We start from the raw sequence: 16,595 nt of genomic DNA on the forward strand, positions 1-16,595 counted from the left end.
TTCAAACCACTTCTCCCCGCGTTAGCCAATAGTAAAGCCAGACACATTTACACAGACAGGTGTCGGCCTCGTTCCCGGCGTCTGATTGGCCAGAAAGGCGAACCCCGCCCCTCTCGCGAGTTGACTTCCTGTGACGCTCGCTGCTCCAAGGCAACCTCTTTGAAGCACGTGACGGGACACGCACAAGCTGTCAAACGCGCTCCCGGGAGGACGAATAGGTCACACACGCCTGTTGCATTAGCATAAATAAACACGAAATTATCATCTAGCATTACAGAGAAGTCATTAGGCAGGGAAGCTACCGAGAGAATAAACGTCGCTTGAATTAGTTGATTATTCACATCCACGCTGTTATTACTCGCGTGGGCGTCCAGGAAGTCAATTGACTGACTGTGGGGGGGAAAAAAAAAAAAAAAAAAAAAGAGGCGAGTTTCGAGTGTTTTCCGGCAGAGCGGGCATCACTACCAAGCGGGCGACAAGGTGAGCAGCGGTGATGGACTTCGTGGCTGGCTGCATCGGCGGTAAGTGCGGATCGTCTCCACGCACGCTCACACACTTCTCAGCAAAAAGTGATGCAACTCTGCGTTCGCATTACCGCAACTGAGTGCGGGTGGGCGCACTTTGTGCAGCATTTTTTGAATCAAATCATCATAACTGAGCTCACTGGAACACTGAAGGGCCTTGAAATGGAAAAACAATAATCAGCCTTAATTGACTGATGCAGTCACATCCGAATTTTGACTGTCAGACTGTTATTAAGTTGACATTTCGGTGATTTTGGGTACTTTGGCGAATCGGGGTGTTCAACTCATTTTAATATACCAACTTGTCAAGCTATATAAATCATTTGAAATGCACATAAAGTAAGTGCAGTTTGCCACAAGTTGTGTTGTTGCGCATGTGTTGTGTTCTTGTTGTGCATGGGTTCCTAATGTTGTGGCTGGAAAAAAATCATATTAAAATAGTTGAACTCCAGTGTAGAAAAAAAAAACCCAGAAAGTATTCCAAGGGGGAAAAAAAACAACATGGTGGCCCGCAAGGTGAATGATTGTCACGTGTTCAAGGATATGCCCTCCTCGAGTGTCCTTCCTCTTGAGGTGAGAGTGGAACGATAACTTGAGCTCGTCAGCTAGCGAGCGGCGGGTGTTGATAGCTGAGACACGACACGACGCAGATGATAGGATGGGGTCGACGCACACCCCTACGCTGACCAATGGCAGGCTTTGTCTCCAGTACGGTGCTGGACCACGTGCCCGTCCGTCAACCTTTGCCCGCTCCGCTTTGCTGCTGCGGCCTTGTGACAAAAAAAACAATGTCGGCGGTGAAGTTCACATTGTTTAAGTTTTAACTCGGTGCTGCCTGATCTTAGCTGATCTTACTCTTACACGGTCGAATGAAAACCGATCACGGTCGAATGAAAACCGATCCCGTAAAAATTCTGTGACATAGCGATGAACCCCGATCTTGCGAGAGTTCGCCATACATCAACACACTCGGCAACATTCCCCCCTGCGACGTCCTCCGTCTCCTTGTTTGTCTTTTTCTGTCCCCTCTTGTGTCCGTGACTCACTCGTACTTGATTGAGGTCAACGACCGGCGTCATTTGTGTCGAACGCACACATAGCTTGTGTTCCTTTCCTGGCGCTACGGGTCATGTGACCCGGCAGACGCTTATGTCGGATTAGCTTTCAGACGTTTGTTTACAACCGAGGGCCGGGAACCTGCGCCCCTGACCCTTTTGAATCACGAGATGTCTTTAAAGCCTTTATCTCATTGGAGTCACAAAGTTTGAAGTTACATCGTCGCATCTATAAGTACACTTGTTATTTCAGTGCTTAACCGCAGTAGATTGCCGCTCATTGTTCGCACCCTGCTATAATGTATTTTCAAGCGATTGTTTTTGAATGGCTACATACAGCATACTTACTGTACTGCACTCGCATGTGGGAAATGATTTTCACCCGCTGCAGGTTAGTCTGCGACGTATACCCCGCGATAAACGGCGTTCGCTTCGTTGGGATGCTTACCAGCGGTGGACTTTATTTGACCGACAGTTTTTGTGGCTTACCTTTTTTGAGGAATTTTGGTTGTCCAGTGTTGATGATCGGATATAATGTATAACAAATAACAAGATCACATTGTTTTGAACACATTTTTTAACCTGAAGCGTATTACAAATAAAACGTTTTGAGTTCTGAGTGCCTTCACGTCGACTTTTTCGAGACACGAGCCGCCACGTGATGAATTTTTTTACTTTATTTTTTTTGTCTTGAGATACAAGCAAACACTGAAGATACGAATGCGCTTCAGACTCCCCACCGCTAGATGGCGCCAGCACTCTCCGCGACTTCTGGCCACCATCAGTTCACATTGGCTTCCTTGCAGCGGAAGGACAAAATCAGTTGGTGGCAGTAATGCGCCATTAAGCTGGTTTGCCAACTGTTAATAAAAACACAAGAAGAAGAAAAAGGACGGAGAATACTTTTTCTTCTTCTGGGGGGGATACAGCGTTCTCGTCTCTTGCGATGGTGTCCTTCCTTAAGTTAAAACGCTCCTGTTTTTGTCCGACGCTCCGTTACTTTCACGTGACGTTCGTCTTTTCACCACCGCACGCCCTTGAGTCTCCTTGAGAGGCGCCTCGGGAACGGAATGTAACGCCATGTTTATCTAGCGTGAAGATTCTATTCCAGACTCAGGTGAGTCGGGCCTTAACTAACCAGAAAGACGGCAGTAAAAGTATTCACTTCTGTTGCATGCGAGCCACATTCCTTATTTGGTCAACAAGATAACGCGTTTCACCTTGTGACAACTGCCAATGTTTTCAATGCCTTGCGGTTTGTCTTCAGGTGCTGCTGGAGTTTTAGTTGGTCACCCATTCGACACAGTGAAGGTAGGAAAATCTGTGTGCACATTTATTTACACACTAAAATTATTGGCACCCGTCTGTAAACCCACAATGGTCAAAAAGTAAGAGTAAATAAACATTTACAAAAAAATAAAGATCAGATATTGCTTTTGAATTGTGGTTCAACCTAACGATTACAAAAACAAAGCAATGAATAAGGCCTGTCAAAAATGATGGAACCCTTCATTTAATATTTTGTTGCGCAACCTTTTGAGGCAATCACTGCAATCAAAAGATTTGTGTGTAACGCTCAATATCTGAATTTCACTGAGTAATTTTCAGTGAATGTAATTATTTTGTTTTTGTCAGTTTCAAGATCTTTGAGTGACTATTTAGGGTTTTTCGTTCATTAAGCGCTCCTGCCCTCCATAATGTGCCATGCGACCTCATTGCTTGAGGACGTGACGGTCATCGGTGCGCCTAAAAGTGTTGGTGTGCTTTTCCTCCAGGTTAGACTGCAGGTCCAGAATGTGAATAAGCCGCTTTACCGCGGCACCTTTCACTGTTTCCAATCCATCATACGCCAGGAGTCGGTACGTATACAACCAGAAATAAGGATGGGCAACGTAAATGATATAGGGGGCCCCAATTTTTCGTCAGCATCGGACCGCGCGCATCCAGTGTACAGTAATATGGGTGCATATGGCCAAAAAAAACAAAAAAGAGTGCTTCAACATAACGGACAATCGGCTGCTAGTCCGTTAAATCGAGATTCTGCTGTATGTATAAATGATACGATAAATACTTGGTCGCTAGTTTGTGGCGTTCATCTATTGTGGCTGTGTGTTTTTTTTTAAAGAATATAAAAATTTTCTCGAGACTAGTCATATTTTTGAAAAGCCTGGGTTTCTGGAGAAAAACTCCGTAATTTTTCGAGAGTTGTCATTTTTTGCAGACATTTTTTTCTCTCTAGAACAAAGTTTTTTTTAAAAAATGTTTTTATTTTATTTTTATTTTTTCTCCCCCGCAAAAATGAGTATTGAATCTTCCTGGAAAAAAGTCCTATTTAAATGTGTAACCCGTGTTACTCTTTGCAGATGTTTGGTTTGTACAAAGGAATCGGCTCCCCCATGTTGGGCCTCACCTTCATCAACGCCATCGTGTTCGGCGTGCAGGGCAACGCCATGCGCATGCTGGGCCGCGACACCCCCACCAACCAGTTCTTGGCGGGCGCGGCGGCGGGCGCCATCCAGTGCGTCATCTGCTGCCCGATGGAGCTGGCCAAGACGCGCATGCAGATGCAGGGCACGGGCGAGAAGTCGTCCTCCCGGAAGATGTACAAAAACTCGGTGGACTGCCTGGTGCGCATCTACCGCCGCGAGGGCGTGTGGGGCATCAACAGGGGCATGGTGACCACCTTCATCCGCGAGACGCCCGGCTTCGGCTTCTACTTCCTGGCGTACGACGTGCTGACGCGCCAGCTGGGCTGCGAGCCCGAAGACCGCTACATGATCCCCAAGCTGCTGTTCGCCGGCGGCATGGCGGGCATCGCCTCGTGGCTGTCCACCTACCCGGTGGATGTGATCAAGTCGCGGCTGCAGGCGGACGGCGCGGGCGGCGTCCGCCAGTACAGCGGCATCGCCGACTGCGTGCGGCAGAGCGTGCGCAAGGAGGGCTACGTGGTGTTCACGCGGGGGCTGACCTCCACGCTGCTGCGCGCTTTCCCCGTCAACGCCGCCACCTTCGCCACCGTCACGTTGGTGCTCATGTACGCGCGCGGGCCCGAGGGGGGCGCCGTCGACTGCGAGGCGGCGCCCCAAACCCAGACCTCCGGCCTGTGAGTGCGCCGGCCCCTTTACCGGTGCGGCACTTAACCACCCGGCGACGGAAAGTCCGAAGCGCTGGCTGCTTTTTGAACTTCCTTGTGGAAGGAATCCTTTTTACTTGGCATTTGTGCAAACTGGATATGAGCTGGCTGCATCCAAGATTTTGACTGCAACGGCTTGTATCCACATGAGAAGAAATGTACTCTTTTACTCCACTCGTTTTGTGTGTATTTATACAGTATATACACTATATATACATGCGTATGTACTGCATACAGCAGTGATTTCCAACCTTTATGGCGCAACGGCACATATTTTGCAATTGGAAAATCCCACGACAAACAAAAATGTCACAAAAAGTCGATACACAGTCATTACAGTATGTACTTCCTGCCATCAAATAGAAGAGCATTCATTTTTTCTGTCTGTACGTATACATTATTTCTTGTAAATGAATAATTTTTTGAGCAGTTAAAATTCCCACGGCACACTGGTTGGGAATCACTGGTGTACACTATATGTTTGCGTGCGTGTATCTCTCTCTCTCTCTCATATATATATAATCACTACTCACAAAAAGCTATGGATATTAAGCTTTTGTGTAAAAAAAAAAAAAAAAAAAAAAAAAACTAATCTTTTGAATATCCAACTGTTGAATATTTCAGTATTTTTTTCAGAACTTGCTGTTCTTAACAAGGAGATGAAAGGCGTAATTCTTAACAGTTGTTTGAGCCTTGAATGGCCCAATACATTTCCTGGTTCACTTAGAATCAGGACAATGTTTCTCTGCATAAACACATTATTATTATTTTATACATACATACATATATATATATATATATATATATATATACATATATATATATATATATATATACAAAAAAAAGAGAGAGAGAGAGAAACTCTAACTTGTAATAACTATATTTGTATATTTCTGTGTACTGGACAACTGTTTTCCTTTACAAAAGATTTTTAGGGCCACACTCAAAAGACAGTATGTCATCGGGGGACGGGGAAGCTTACGATTGTGGAAAAAAAGTGGAATCTTGTGAGAGTAATAATCTTACTTTTGAAAACAAAGTTTTATATATGTATATATATATATATATATATATATATATATATATTTTAAAGGCATATTTTGTCAAGAAAGTATTGTTTTTTTTCAATTCTTGCGGTGTTTTTTGTAATCTTAGGAGAGTAAAGTATTGGAAAAAATGTCTTAAGTCCCACCAGACTATTTGTAATGGGGTTTTTTTTCGTCAGACTTCCAGTATTTTATATATTTTTTTCATTCAAAACAAAGTGATATTTATGTCAAGAAAGACAGGCTGTAATATTAAAACAAAGAAAAATTCTGTAGAAAGTAACATTTTTCAAGTTTTATTTGGTAATTCAAATGAATTTTAAAGAGAAAGTAAGTTGCATATTTTCTATTTTGTTTCCCCTCAAAAAATGCAACTTAATTTTCAAGACTACAACTAATTTTTCTCCACCAAAATACAACTTTATTACCATAATGTTGCGCTGTTTGTTTCCCTATTAAAAAAAAAAAAAAAAAAAAGAATCAACTTTATTATTGTAAATTTACATAAACGAGTGTGGTAGTATCATAGTATTTTTTCCTTCTTTTGACTGTGGCCCTAATACCGGTTGGTCTTCCTGCCTTACTGAGGCCAAAGCACCTTGTTGTCTCACAACAACAACAACAACGACGACGACAACAAAAAGCTCGATGAGTGAGTGAAATTGCGGTCGCAGCTATTCGTGTTGACGCAATCACAATCTGGAGTTTATTTTGATTGACATGAGGGAACAAAAGCGCTTTTGAAATGCACAACCGTGCAGCGTCATTTTATGACTTTGCATGAAAACGGAGCGTGAAAGGACCAAAGACTGTAACGTGGCCGCCGTGGGCACTTGAAAAGACGGATTAATAAGTATGTTATAACCGGAAAGGTTTTAACGTTTATTTGAGGGTGCTTGTGTGTGTTCAAGTGTTTGACTTAATCGGTCGATCTGATGAATGTACTGTATTTGCGCTCCAGCACTGGATGGTGCCGCGCTATTCGATACTGTCGAGGTTTTAATTGGACCTATTTATGTTTTTGGAAAATGTCGAAATGAATCATGTTTTCTCCTCTGCTGCTCTTTCAATCCCGAATGCTGGATTTGTCGCTGCGAAAAAAGTCAAGCTATGCAAGCCGCTGAAAACATCAAATAAAACAGAAAACTTTTTTTTTTGTAATTTTATTTTATTATTATTATTTTTATGTATGCTGTCCGAGAACGGTTAGAGCTTCCAGATGCACTAAGAGCTAACTTTTTTTTTTCTCCCCCACCCTCTGAATTGTTACTGTGACACTTGAAAATGTACAAAAGAGGTGTTAGGCCTGCACAGAAAAGAAATTCAAGGAAGAAAGTTCCTAGTTTTCAAAAGAGATTAAAAAAACATTTTTCAAAGATTTTGTTTTTTAAAGATTTATTTAGAATTATTTTTGTCCACTTTAGAGAAAAAAAGGCATTTTGTTTTTTTGAAATGTTTTTTTTTCAAGGAAAAATGGGTCATACAGGAATTAAAAATAAAATTCCCTGAGAAAAAGTCATTATTTTGAGAACAACGAAAAACTTTTGAAGTCATAATTTGTTTGGGAGGAAGAAACAATACCATTGTAATATTACAAACAGTCAGTGTGTACCTGCTCATGACTGTTTAATAACAGCTGGTCCACTCCTTAAAATTATGACTTTTTTTTTTTTAGTCAAAAAGAAGGAATTAAAAATACCTCGACTCTTAATGTTAACGTTTTCCCTTTCGGCGTAGCTCTATTATTAAATATTTGCTCAGACGGCTAAATGATATGATTGATACTTAGCCTATTTTTGTGGCTTTAGGGCACCAATCTGCCTTAACGTGTGACTCCTCACACAAGCCCAGTGAAAACATGGAGAGGACTTACTTTATAAAGTTAACATGGTGGAAGCGCTTTGGAGATGACTGCTATTATACAAAGAAATATGCAGTTTAAATACATATTTTTCAGTTTCAGAATGTCTCTGTTTGTACATTTTATTGCCTCAGTTGGCTGTGAGATTTTAACTTAAAACACTTAGACATGATATGATATATATACTGTATATATATATATATAATATGTATTTTGTTGTTGGAATAATCATCTGCACAATGTGGTTAATCAATATGTTTGACGATATGTTTGCGTTTTGTGTTTTAAAACTCCATGATTTTTTTTATTATTATTTTAGTATTAGTACTAACTTAATATTTTTTCCATAATAGAATAAAGTCATAGTCATGTTATATTATGAGAAATTGTCTTTTTTTTTTTTCTTCTTGGAAAAATGTTTTCTCATGAACTCATCATTTTTTTGAATGAATTCATTGTTTTTGTTTTTTTCCCCCTTTAGAAAGTAACTGTGCTCCTCATATTGACCACAGGGGGGCGACTTCATCGCCTGCCACCAAGCTGCAATATTTCTGTCAATGGGCTGCAGTGGGCGAGGGCTGCTGACGACAATAGTTGCTGTGTGAAAAAAAAAAAAGAAAAGAACTCCTTGAGATGGCAAAAGTAGAAGCAGAGATTCTTGTATACAAAAAGATTCTTGTAAAAGAAGAAGCACCGATTCAACTCCTTTAAGTAAACATTCAAACATTCACTCTGAAATACAACCAAGAACAAAAGTCAAATATTAAGTGTTGGTGTCAATTATGTACAATAGCAGTTTTAATAACTTGGCACAATGAAGATTTGTGTGTGTGTGTGTGTGTTTTTTTTTTTTTTCAAACCAAGAGCAAGCTAGCGTTGGTTCAGGCTTTTTATGCTTTGAAAACAACGTGTTCCCACAGCTTTTGCAAACATTGTAACCCAAATGCGAAATCAGCTAATAGTAACAACTGACAACAACTGAAAAAAGTAAAAAAAAAAATCACCTTACTTGTATGCATTTAAACAATTGCGTTCTATTAAGCAACGGATGGGGAATATCCTGCTTCTCCGAATCTGTTGCGTTTTTGTCGTTAATGCTCCCCGGTTGACGTTTCCCCATGTTGCCGCTGTCTGTTGTTGTTTTTTTTCCAATCTGCCGAGAATTAAAACAAAAAAAGTAACAACCTTATTTTAACAAAGTAAGAAGTAGAAAGTACAAATATTTGGTAGGGAGTACAAGTAAAATTTGTCTTCAAAATACATATGCAAGTGCATATCTATCAAAGCTTCTTAAAGAGGAAGTTTGCAGTTGTTTTTCAAGAAACCACCACGCCTGAGGAAGCACAACCTCATCAGAGACAGGTCTGTCAGACATTTGCTTTACACTCGTAGGCACACGCATAGCCATCCCACTTGCGAGAAGTCACGTGGAGTGAGGCTAAACTTCCCTTTTAAGCAAATATGCTGACTCGTGCCGTCTTAAAAGTAGCGAAGGACGCGTCTGCGGCAGTCACTTTTGACTTTTCGCTAACTTTGCTCGCTGCGGTCCGTTAGCGAGTGAGTGAGTTAGTCAGTCAGAGGATGTTGCGTGCGGCGGCAGGAAGTTCGGGAGAACGACTCCCGTCACCATTTTGACGGTGATGACACTCGAGCGCGCACTCAGGATGCTGAAGCGCTTTGCCACGCGGCTTCTGCTCGTGCTTCCTCTCGTCGTCGCGGGTGAGAAAAATCATCAGAAAAAAAAAATGTCATCTCCCGAGAATAAAATCCTATTTTTAAAATAATATTCTTGAAAAAAAAATCTTTATTCAAGAATATTATTCAAAATGACTTCATTCACACTAGACTGAGACATTTTTTTTCCTCAACAACAACAAAAAACTAACAAAAAAAATCGTTTTATCTTGTAAAAATATTTTATTCTCATAAGATTACTTTTTTTTCTTCAAAATAATAGAAAAATGATATTCTTGAAAAAAACAATACCTTTTCAATGGAAAAAATAAAGTCATGTAATTGTTTTTATTAGTTAAGTATTATGTAATTAAGTATGATGTAAGAATATTGATAATATATTTTCACTTCACAATCATGCGAGAAGAAAGTCATTTATAAGTTGACAATATCACATTTTATTGGAAATAAAAGGTTGTCTCTCATCAAAAAAGTTGGAATCTAATTAGAATATTGTCTATTGTTAAAAAAAAGTTGTAACAAGTATAAGAATATTCATATTTTTTTCTCAATTGTTGAGAAAAAAAGGTTTTGTTGTATTTTTCTCTATTGAAAGTCATAGAATAATAGATTTTTAGTTCACGCATTTTAAGACAAGTTGAAATCTCACTCAGACGAAAATCATCGTTTCAAGATAAAAATGTATATTCTGTCAAGAAAAAGTTGCAATTTTACGAGAAAGAATTCATTTTTTGGTGAGAAAAAAGTTTTTTAAAGGTCAAAAGTACGATTTTTCAAGAACAATATTTTTCGAGAAAAAAATGTTAATCTTCAAAGAATGAATCGTTTTTTTCTAATATGAAACATCACATTTTGCCGAGAAAAAAGTCACTAACCAGAATGAAGATTTTTTTTAAATGTATTTTTTAAGTCGTTGGGATCTATTTTGTTTTTTGCAAAATTATAAAGTTGTAACTTTAAAAAAAAAAAAAAAAAAAAGAGCACAAGATTTGGAGGAAAAAAAGTCTGATATTTAGAGAAAAATGTAAAAAGTTTTATTTTACTTTTTTTTTTTAGAGAGGTTTTTTTCAAAAAGTTATTTATTCTGTCAAAAAGTCTTACAATTAAGTGCCATTGAGCCCATTGCACACAATCCTTCTCTTGCAGGCATCAACGGTGACAGCGACACGCTCGGTTTGGAGCTGAGGTTTCCGTGCGCCAATTCGGTGTGCTATCACATTTGGAGATTTACCGAGAGCATTGACGTTGCAATAACGAGTAACGCGGAGATGGTCGCGGGTGTCGACGACCAGGACGCAAAATGCACGGAGAAGCTCCGTCAGGTGGAAGAAAACGGACTTCATTACTGCAAACTAACAGATGATGCCTTCACACCTCAAAACGGTAAGGAACGCAAAACTGCCTGGACACTGGAGGCGGAACAAATAACCGCTATAATATTATAATTTTAGGAGAATAAAGTCAGAATTACATGTGACTAAATTAAACATTAAAAAAATATATATTTGTACAAGAATTGAGATTATGTCATGCGTGTGGTGTTGCAAAATGACTAACAAGTCTTTTTTTTTTTTTTTTTGTCAATTATGTCATTTAAAAAAATAAAATAAAATTGTATATTTAAAAAAAACAACCAAAAAAAGTACATTTTGAGCAATACAATTCAAGACTTTTGGGGGAGGAAGGTATTTTTTAAGAATTAAAAATGTTTAAAATTTCTTTGTGGAAAAACGTATTTTTTAAGAAAAAGATGGTCATCTGGGCAGAAAAACTAATTTATAAAATTCATTAAAATAAGGTTGATAAGCTATGAGAATGAAAGTTGTAATCGCACGATATTAGACAATGTTACAAGAAACCAAATTATGTACTCGAACAAACTTGTAATATTACAAGAATAAAGTTGTAAAATGGCAAGGTGAAGATGAAGAACAGTTGCGAGAAAGTCACAATTTTACTATGGAAAACATGACAAGAATAAGTTTATAAAATTGTGAGAATAAAGCCACACGTTTAAAAAAATAAAGTCAGAGAATGTAAAGAAATAATGTCATGTTTCAAGAAAGTCTTAATTGTACAAGAAAAAAATGGAGAAAAGAAAGTCTGAATTTAAAAAAATAAAGAGATAGAATTCCAAAAAAGTTGTACTTTAAAAAGAATAAAGTCATAATTACACATGACTTTGTTGTAATATTTCAACAAACAGTTGCAATATGACAAAAACTCATAGGGCTCTATTTTTCGTGACTAGCAAAAATCCAGCACTGCGCTTGGTGTAACTTGGCGAGGAGGCGGGCTAGAATGAAATTAGCGGGTTTTGCTAATTTCGTGGAGCGGCATGACTGCAACGGCAACGGCATTTAAAATGGGACTTCTATTCTACACAGAGGCGCAGAGTCTCGCGGGATGTCACTTCGATGCGGAAGAGGACTCGGCGATCCGTGCGTGACTGGACCATTGAACGTTAGCGGGTACCCTTATTAAATACCGAAAGAGATGGTGAAAAAGCGCTGGCGACTCGAATGCTATGTCCGCGGACCTCATTGGTCTTCCCCTCCAACGATTGTTCTCAGTCTGGTCAGAATAAAGTCGTAGAATTTTTCAGAAAGAAAAAGGATCTAGTTTTATTGAAATCAAGTCAGAATTTACAAGAAATATTGTAATTGTACCACCACCGCATAATCTTAAAGGTTTGTGAGACTAAAATTACGAGAAAAAAAGTCACAATTTAAATACAATATGAGCTGTACCTAAAAAGTTTCATGAAATTATTCAATATTTAAACAATATAATAACAATGAAAACAGAAAACTCACAGTTTAACAAGCATGAAGTTGAAATAAAACAAGAAAAAAAACACATTTTAATTAAAGTCGGAATTACAGGAGACTAGACATAATACAAGAAAGAGTTGTGGTATGGTAAAAAAGTCCTTGTAATAAGCTTTTAATTTACATGAATAAAGTGCTAAAGTTGTAATTTTACAAAAACAACCCCAGATATTTACAAGAAAAACGTTTGACAAAAAAAAAAGACAATTTCACAAAACTAAAGTGGTATTATTACGAGCAAAAGTAGTTATGTGATATGGCCAAAAAAACCAAAAAGTGCTTCAACATAACGGACAATCGGCTGCTAGTCCGTTAAATCGAGATTCTGCTGTATGTATAAATGACTACGATAAATACTTGGTCGCTAGTTTGTGGCGTTCATCTATTGTGGCTGTGGTCTGGAACGTAACCGCTGCGCTAAACGAGGGCTTGCTGTACTCGTATTTATTGATTGATTTTTTTCGGAAAAAATTTGTGCTGGATTTTCTGCAAAATCACAAGTAAAATTACAAGAAAAAAGTGGCAGTTTAAAGAAAACCAAGTGGCAATATGCCTCGCAATAAAGTGAGCGAAACGGAATGGTCTTCTTTTGTGCTTTTTTTCAGATCTTCCAGAGCTGAAAGTGGCGCCGGGCGACGCCGTGTCTTTCCAGTGCATCCTACTGTCGTCCTTGACGCTGGGCCGTTGCTCCAAACCGCGCCGGCTGGAAGTCCTCTTGACGTGGGTGGACCGGGCCGGCCTGGAGGTCCGGGACAACTCCAGTCATCGCGTCCGGCGAAAATCCCCGTGTGACGTCACCTTGACCGTCACCTTGCAAGCTCCCGGGCGCGAGGCCTTCAGGTGCCGGGCTCGCGTGGGAGCAATCACGTGGACTTCAGTGGAGATGCGAGTCCAAGTACCAGGTGTGGACCAACTACCAAATGACCTATAATTATGTTCAAACTCAAAATAATAATGCTCTTTTGACTGTTTAGCTTTCAAAGGGAAGGGAAGAGGAGGCTTCAAATTAGAAGAAGTAGAACCTCATGGTATGGGATTAAGTCCACTCATTTTTTAAAATGACTGCTACAAAAGTACAACTCAGAAGTCACGTTCAAATTGTGTTTCCAGGCGACAGACGCTTCCAGGTCGGCGTGGTGGCGGCGGTGTTGGCGTGCGCCGCACTGACCGCCTTGGCCGCCGTGTTTGTTGTGGTCTGGCGACGAAAGGCATCGAGTAAGTAGTAAATATTCTTTTGAGGACACAAATTAGAACTAACTCTTAAGTATGATGCAATACAACTACAACCACATTAATGTGTGGACAGTAAGGACACATGACACGGATATATTCCTCTAGTTTTGTATGACGTTATTCAAATGCGCATTTCAGACCGGCCCGAGGCCTCCTGTCCCATAGCCAATATCAACCATGTAAGTTTCGACACTTTCGAGACGGGAGCTCACCAACACGGTTCGAGATGGGAGCTCACCGGCACCGTTTCCATCCCACAGGTTCCGGATGATGTCGTTTACGCGGACGTCGTCCTCCCCGTTGCTGCGGAAACAGGATCTTTCTCTCAGGGCGAAGACACAGAATACGCCTGCATTCGATACCAGTAGTCACTCATATTTATTATTGAAGTTTTAATTGAACATTTTATGCATGTGTTGAAATGTGTATATGTCAACTGAGCTTAAGTATGTGTATCTTATGTATCTACATAGTCTACCTCACTTCCCTCTTTTTTTGTGACAAGAAGAGAGTAACATTTCCTGTTTATCTCCCTGGAGTGAACATTCTGTTCTTGTTTTTTTTATTTGTTTAGTTCCCCCCCCCCCCCCCCCCCCACACAAGATTTTAAATAGATTTCTTTGTTTTCTTATCAGGTAAAACTTTGATTTTCTTTTGTACAAAAAAGATTTTTTTTTTTTAATGAACTCATGACTTTTTTTCCTGATACATTTATGACTGTATTCTCTTAAAAATATAGACTTTTGTCCTCCTAAAATGAAGGCTTTTTGCTTGGAAGAATTTTTCTTGTCATTTCTTTTTAAATAAAAAAAATATATAATTTATTCTTATTTTAGAATCAAACGTTTGAGTTATTCCTTGCAAAATTATGACTTTTTCTGGAAAGAAATTGTCCTTTACTCTCGTAAAATTATAAATATTTTCCTTGTAATGTTTTTTTCTTTAAAAAAAAATACCCTTTTTTTTCTTGAAAAAAGACCACCTTATTCCTGTATAAATCCCGTAATTCATTTTATGACCTTGTCATAACTATAATGATTTTAATATAAAAATATTTCCAGTGAAATTTGTAGTTTTTAAACAATCAAATTATAAACAAGTGGTAAATATATATATATATATATACACATAAATATACATAACACAGTATATATATATATATATATATATATATATATATACATAACACAGTATATATATATATATATATATATACACATGCATAATCGGATCTCACTGAGAAATTTGTGGTTCTAATAATGACCTGACTTGTTTAAAACAAAAAAACGAATGTATACTTGAAAGTTCCGCCAATGTCAAAAACTAGATTATATACACATGATACTTTTTTTTTGGAGACATTTATTTTAACTGCTTTTAATAGTCTTTTGTAGTGCATTGTACAGTACAGTGTCTGTATTGGAGGTTGTTGCATCCATCCACCCATGCATTTTCTGAACCGCTTCTCCTCACTAGGGTCGCGGACGTGCTGGAGCCCATCCCAGCTATCATTTGGGCAGGAGCCGGGGTACACCCTGAATGCCAGCCAATCGCAGGGCACATACAAACAAACAACCAATTGCAAACACATTCACGCCTACGGGCAATTTAGAGTCTTCAAATAATCTACCATGCATGTTTTTGGGATGTGGGAGGAAACTGGAGTGCCAACGCAGGCACGGGGACAACATGCAAACTCCACACAAACCGGGCCGGGCATTGAACCCCGGTCATCAGAACTGTGGTCTAGAGGTTGTTGCATAAAATATTTTTTTTTAATATGTACAGTCTGGAAAATATCATTCTTGTCTAAATGTTTTATTATTAACTTTAGCTTGAGTCTTCTTTTACACGCACACACACACACACGCGCGCTCACACCTGTTCAGCCATACACGCATACACTGCAAGACACACTTCAACACAGACTCAGCAGGCGAGAGACTGCCGGAGCCGGTCCCAGCGTTGCCCTATTTGCATTTTAAATGCTTTTAGTCAGGCCACTCCTGTGTTGCTCGCAGCACATCCCCACGCCTAAGAGCAGTGTGTGCGTGTCTGTGTGTGTGTGTGTGTGTTTTTATTTAACCAGGTAAGGCAATTGAAAACTGTTTCTCATTTGCATCTCGAACCGACCGCAGACCGCAGGACAAAGCGAAAAGGCACGAATTGCTGGCGTCGGGCTGAATTGTCCAAATTCGAAGGTTTCCGCAAGTAGCGCTTTGGCGTTGAATAGTTTCTTAACACTCCCAGTTCAGGTTTACTGTCAAAATGAACATAAAACAGAAATGACACGCGTATTTATGACAACCACATAGCTTTGCAGTAGCAAAGTTCGTTTCGCTTCATGCTAGCAAACAATGCAAAATGCCATAGACTGGCGAACGCATGGCATCAGTGTCTTTTGAGCAACATATATTTTAACCCATACAGTGGCGCAACACATGTAGACAGATAATACAACAATACTCACAGGCATATATTCTTTACCCTCCGCGAAGAAAGATTAATACTACTACTCCGTATGTCTGCAAAATACTGCCTCCAGGTGGCCAAGGCGCCCACACCAGAAGGAGAAGCGCAATGTCCATGGAACTGAAGCAAAATCCGAGGCAAAAACCGTGATAGCGAAAAGATATTAAAAGTTTTTCACCACTATTTGAACAATGGATGAGGGCATTTAACTATTCATGCGCTACGACCATCAACAATACTACTCAATGATAATTACTCGACATCACAAGTAATGCAGCAGGCATACGCGCAGTTTTGTTGACAATTCCGTGCCTTTGACGCGCAAGCGGATCGAGCCGGTCTGAATCAGTCCGAGCTGTTGTTATCGCTTGCGGGCAAGCGTCACACCCTCTCGCGCTGAGGGCCACGGCAACTGCGAGAAATGCTTTCTAGTCTGCACTCAAAAACATGTACAAACATATTGATAAATCGCAGATTTGTGCGTCAAACGTGTGCGCACGCACAGTTAGTAAATGACATTTGTCTCTCCGTTTGAAGGGTTCAATTTGAGTGAAGGTTACGGGTTGCTTCAAGATACTGTAGTTCAAGTACACTCACCCGTTATGTATTTTTGAATACTTGAATACTTTTTATACTTTTGGACTTCTCTAATTTTGATCTCAATTATTTTCTTGGACTTGTCTGGTTTTGTGAGGAAATGACATCAAAGATCTCTTTCAAAATCCATTGGCATTTTAATCTCTTA

The 16,595-nt window shown here is 39.5% G+C and overlaps 2 protein-coding genes across 3 annotated transcripts; both read left to right on the forward strand.

Annotated features, from left to right (window-relative positions):
* Positions 1-154: 154 nt before the first annotated feature.
* Positions 155-6,919, forward strand: LOC133417308 (mitochondrial basic amino acids transporter-like). The gene is made up of 4 exons (XM_061704985.1): positions 155-521; positions 2,847-2,890; positions 3,355-3,438; positions 3,943-6,919. The coding sequence occupies exons 1-4, from the start codon at positions 494-496 to the stop codon at positions 4,684-4,686; spliced, it is 900 nt and encodes a 299-aa protein (XP_061560969.1). The 5' UTR covers positions 155-493; the 3' UTR covers positions 4,687-6,919.
* Positions 6,920-9,073: 2,154 nt separating this feature from the next.
* On the forward strand, positions 9,074-15,161 carry LOC133417350 (uncharacterized). 2 transcript variants are annotated; one of them, XM_061705073.1, is made up of 8 exons: positions 9,074-9,338; positions 10,461-10,697; positions 12,751-13,047; positions 13,120-13,173; positions 13,256-13,360; positions 13,517-13,557; positions 13,639-13,742; positions 14,855-15,161. In XM_061705073.1, exons 1-8 carry the CDS (start codon positions 9,260-9,262, stop codon positions 14,988-14,990), a joined length of 1,053 nt encoding a protein of 350 aa, XP_061561057.1. In that variant the 5' UTR covers positions 9,074-9,259; the 3' UTR covers positions 14,991-15,161. The 2 variants fall into 2 exon arrangements, with proteins under 2 accessions (XP_061561057.1, XP_061561058.1); XM_061705074.1 differs by lacking the exon at positions 14,855-15,161 and having other exon boundaries at positions 9,079-9,338; positions 13,639-13,968.
* The last annotated feature ends 1,434 nt before the right edge of the window (positions 15,162-16,595 follow it).

The sequence above is a fragment of the Phycodurus eques genome, chromosome 18 (assembly GCF_024500275.1).
Source record: "Phycodurus eques isolate BA_2022a chromosome 18, UOR_Pequ_1.1, whole genome shotgun sequence".
Lineage (NCBI taxonomy): Eukaryota > Metazoa > Chordata > Actinopteri > Syngnathiformes > Syngnathidae > Phycodurus > Phycodurus eques.